Below are 5,695 nucleotides of genomic sequence, written 5' to 3' on the forward strand. Positions count from 1 at the left end.
AGGTATTAAATATGTACATATTAGGTACTATAGATGTGCGTATAAGGTACTATTTATATGTGCATATTAGGTACTTAATATGTGCATATTAGGTACTATTTATGTGGATATAAGGTATTATATATGTGCGTATTAGGTACCATAGATGTGCATATAAGGTACTATATATGTGCATATTAGGTACTATATATGTCCATATTAGGTACTATAGATGTGCATTTTAGGTACTATATATGTGCATATTAGGCAGTATATATGTGCATGTTAGGTACTATACATGTGCATATAAGGCACTATACATGTGCATAATAGGTACTATATATGTGCATATTAGGTACTATATATGTCCATATTAGGTACTATAAATGTGCATATTAGGTACTGTAGATGTGCATATAAGGCACTATTTATATGTGCATATTAGGTACTATAAATGTGCATGTAAGGTACTATTTATATATGCATATTAGGTACTTAATATGTGCATATTAGGTACTATTTATGTGCATATAAGGTAGTATATACAGTATGTGCGTATTAAGTACCATGGATGTGCATATAAGGTACTATATATGTGCATATTAGGAACTATATATGTGCATATTAGGAACTATATATGTGCATATTAGGTACTGTATATGTGCATACCGGTATACTGTAAGGTACTATATATGTGCATTTTAGGTACTATTTATGTGCATATTAGGTACTATGCATGTGCATATAAGGTACTATACATGTACATATTGGGTACTATACATGTGCATATTAGGTACTATTTATGTGCATATAAGGTACTATACATGTGCATATAAGGGACTATAGATATGCATATTAGGTACTATATATGTGCATATTGGCCCTGCGATGAGGTGGCGACTTGTCCAGGGTGTACCCCGCCTTCCGTCCGATTGTAGCTGAGATAGGCGCCAGCGCCCCCCGCGACCCCAAAAAGGGAATAAGCGGTAGAAAATGGATGGATGGGATGTGCATATTAGGTACTATATACGTATGTGCATATTAGGTACTATAGGTGTGCATATTAGGTACTATATATGTGCATATTTGGTACTATATATATGCATATTAGATACTATATATGTGCATATTAGGTACTATAGAGGTGCATATTAGGTACTATATATATATGTTCATCAAAAATGTGCATTAATAGTATATTTGCACGTCAGCACAATGCACCAAAGGAATTTAGTTTTTAATAAATGTTGGACTTTTTCAGGTGGGTCACAGAGACCTGGAGGACATTCTGCGAGACATCGACCTCAACGGAGATGGACACGTGGATTTTGAAGGTGGAACATATACATCTATACATACATGTATATAGTCCACTGCTATACACTAATAACTTGTTTCCATTATGTATACATTTATATTCCACTGCTATATACTGCAGTACTGCTGTGAGTACAGTACTGTGTACACTAATATTCCACTGCTACAGTACACAGTACTACTGTATGTACAGTACTGTGTACATTTATAATTCTTCTCCCTCACATTTGAAGCTGCAATGAGGTGAGAGGATGAAAAGTAACAGATTATCTGCCTTTTAAGGGATTATGTCACCTCATATATTCCCCACACACACTTTGAAGATGCATCTTTGCTGTAAAGAATGAAAAAGTATTACTGTGGATGTTTTTGGGGTGACGACTGTGGAGTCTAGTTAAGAACTTGACTGTTGGGTAAAATGTAAGATTTTTATTTGCAGACTAATATATATATATATATATATATACATGTATATATATTCCTCGCGCACTAATAGACTGAAGGAGTACGCTCCTGATGCTCCTGATGCGCATTTTTGAGCGGTTAGGAGACACCAAGAGTAACAAGCGGTAGAAAATGGATTAAAAAGTACAGATTTAAAAAAAAAATAATTACAAAAATTTAAATAAAATGAAAAAACTTTATTTTTGATTTTTTTTTTTTTTCTTTTTAAACAGAGTTTGACCTGCTATACAAACAGCTTGTAAGCGTGGAGATGGCCTAAAAAAATGTCTTTAAAATAAAGTATTTTTTTATTTTATATTATATACTTTATTGTTATTTAGTCAATACATTTTTTTATATATATATATTTTCAATTATTTTTAAATGCATTGTTGACCTACTTGTCATATGGTTTTTAGTTTCATTTATAATCCATCACATCACCCAATCTTTCCACACAAAATTCCATAATAATTATATAATAATAATAATCATCATAATAATCATAATTATATTAGGTACTATAGATGTGCATATTAGGTACTATAAATCTACATATTAGGTACTATAGATGTACATATTAGATACTAGTATTTATGTGCATATTAGGTACTATAGTTCTACATATTAGGTACTATAGATGTACGTATTAGGGACTATAGATGTGCATATTAGGTAGTATAAATCTACATATTAGGTACTATAGATGTGCATTTTAGGTACTATAGATGTACATATTAGGTACTATCGATGTACATACTAGGTACTAGAGATGTGCATATTAGGTACTATATATGTGCATATAAGGCACTATAGATGTGCATATTAGGTACTATAGATGTGAATATTAGGTACTATAGATGTACATATTAGGTACTATATATGTGCATATAATGCACTATAGATGTGCATATTAGGTACTATAGATGTGAATATTAGGTACTATAGATGTACATATTAGATACTATATATGTGCATATAATGCACTATAGATGTGCATATTAGGTACTATAGATGTGAATATTAAGTACTATAGATGTACATATTAGGTACTATAGATGTACATGTTAGGTACTATAGATGTGCATTTTAGGTACTATAGATGTACATATTAGGTACTAGAGATGTGCATATTAGGTACTATAGATGTACATATTAGGTACTAGAGATGTGCATATTAGGTACTATAGATGTACATATTAGGTACTATATATGTGCATATTAGGTACTATAGATGTGAATATTAGGTACTATAGATGTACATATTAGGTACTATATATGTGCATATTAGGTACTATATGTGTGCATATAAGGCACTATAGATGTGCATATTAGGTACTATAGATGTGAATATTAGGTACTATAGATGTACATATTAGGTACTATATATGTGCATATAATGCACTATAGATGTGCATATTAGGTACTATAGATGTGAATATTAAGTACTATAGATGTACATATTAGGTACTATAGATGTACATGTTAGGTACTATAGATGTACATATTAGGTACTAGAGATGTGCATATTAGGTACTATAGATGTACATATTAGGTACTAGAGATGTGCATATTAGGTACTATAGATGTACATATTAGGTACTATATATATGCATATTAGGTACTATAGATGTGAATATTAGGTACTATAGATGTACATATTAGGTACTATATATGTGCATATTAGGTACTATATGTGTGCATATAAGGCACTATAGATGTGCATATTAGGTACTATAGATGTGAATATTAGGTACTATAGATGTACATATTAGGTACTATATATGTGAATATTAGGTACTATAGATGTACATATTAGGTACTATATATGTGCATATTAGGTACTATAGATGTACATATTAGGTACTATCGATGTACATATTAGGTACTATAGATGTGCATATTAGGTACTATAGATGTGAATATTAGGTACTATAGATGTACATATTAGGTACTATATATGTGCATATAATGCACTATAGATGTGCATATTAGGTACTATAGATGTGAATATTAGGTACTATAGATGTACATATTAGGTACTATCGATGTACATATTAGGTACTAGAGATGTGCATATTAGGTACTATATATGTGCATATAAGGCACTATAGATGTGCATATTAGGTACTATAGATGTACATATTAGGTACTATATATGTGCATATTAGGTACTATAGATGTGAATATTAGGTACTATAGATGTGCATATTAGGTACTATATATGTGCAAATTAGGTACTATAGATGTACATATTAGGTACTATAGATGTACATATTAGGTACTATAGATGTGCATATTAGGTACTATACATGTGCATTTTAGGTACTATAGATGTACATATTAGGTACTATCAATGTACATATTAGGTACTAGAGATGTGCATATTAGGTACTATATATGTGCATATAAGGCGCTATAGATGTACATATTAGGTACTATAGATGTGAATATTAGGTACTATAGATGTACATATTAGGTACTACATATGTACATATTAGGTACTATAGATAGGCGCCAGCGCCCCCCGCGACCCCGAAAGGGAATAAGCGGTAGAAAATGGATGGATGGATGGATGTGAATATTAGGTACTATAGATGTACATATTAGGTACTATATATGTACATATTAGATACTATAGAGGTGCATATAAGGCACTATAGTTGTGAATATTAGGTACTATAGTTGTAGATATTAGGTACTAGTATATATGTGCATATTAGGTACAATGTATGTACTGTGCATATGAGGCAATAATAATAATAATAATAATGATAATAATAATAATACTAATAATGTGTCAATGGTTGCTTTGATTCCCAGAGTTTGTCCGGATGATGTCTCGATGACTTGATCTCAGACCTGCCAGAACTGACCAAGTCTGCCCCGAAGCTGCACTGCTGGAACAACAACATCAACAATGTTGTTTGGACTATAAACTCTGTTTTTATCAAGAATATTTGTCCTTTTTTTTTTTTCTTTTTTTTTTAAGAAAAACAAGCACACTTTTTTGTGTGCTGACGTGGTTGTTGAGTGCATGATTATACTCTTGTAGCCATGGAGACCATGTCAAGGAGAGCCTCAGAACAATGGAGGGTATCTCAGGGTATTTTCTAAAAGCACTTAGACCATGGTCGGTAAGAGTCGACACTGATCCAATATGGCAATATGGACTTGTTGATGTGGTTTGGGCAGGTGTGTTTGTGTTTTGTGCTTCTTGTTGTTTCCTTGTCCACTGGGACTGTTGTTTCATTGATTTGGTGGTGTAGTCAAATGTGATGTAGCAAAGGTCTTTTTTCTCTCTGCATTCAATGGGTACTGTCAGTCCCACTATTTTATTACTATAGCAATATTTCTTTAACCCTTAAGAGATCCAAGGGGACATTTAGTTTTTTAGGTGACATCCCCTCGAGGATGTTCTTTTCTAAAAACATTTTTAAAAAAGGTTACATGTTACTCCAACTAGGCTAAAATGACAAACAACGTTTGTCCTTGGTATAAAAAAAAAACGTCTGTTTTTGATCATTCATCCATCTGAAAATAAATTAATGTAGTCACATAGGGTGAGATTTCACCTGAAACTGCTGGACTTGTAGTTTCTATTTTTGTATTCGTCCGCCAGATGGTGCTATGATTGCCCATTCAAAGCATGCAGCAAAACCTCTAAACTATTACTATCTTTTTATTTTTATTTTAAATGTTTTTACTAACTATTAATTTGTATTTATTTATATTGTACATTTTTGGTCATGTACTGACCTTTAAAGGTTTCGAATAAAAAACAATACTTTTTTTTAATTATTATTTATTTATTTATTTATTTATACTGTATATATGAAAAATGTTCAGTTGTGTTAACATACTAGCCTTTAAAGGGTTAAAATCCCCAAAAAAACATATCTTTCGAAATGAAAATATTTATTTTCTGACGTACTGTAAGTTATTTTAAAACAAC

The 5,695-nt window shown here is 31.5% G+C and overlaps 1 protein-coding gene across 3 annotated transcripts in view; it reads left to right on the forward strand.

The window, feature by feature from the left end:
* cabp1b (calcium binding protein 1b) overlaps positions 1-5,428 on the forward strand; it is a 96,989-nt gene extending 91,561 nt beyond the window's left edge. For all 3 annotated transcript variants that reach the window (XM_061875842.1, XM_061875840.1, XM_061875841.1), the window contains 2 exons: positions 1,241-1,313; positions 4,564-5,428. In XM_061875842.1, the coding sequence (XP_061731826.1) occupies positions 1,241-1,313; positions 4,564-4,589 (99 nt within the window). In that variant the 3' untranslated portion in view covers positions 4,590-5,428. The remainder of the gene's footprint in view (positions 1-1,240; positions 1,314-4,563) is intronic.
* Positions 5,429-5,695: the final 267 nt, after the last annotated feature.

This window comes from Nerophis ophidion, linkage group LG17 (assembly GCF_033978795.1).
Source record: "Nerophis ophidion isolate RoL-2023_Sa linkage group LG17, RoL_Noph_v1.0, whole genome shotgun sequence".
Taxonomy (NCBI): Eukaryota; Metazoa; Chordata; class Actinopteri; order Syngnathiformes; family Syngnathidae; genus Nerophis; species Nerophis ophidion.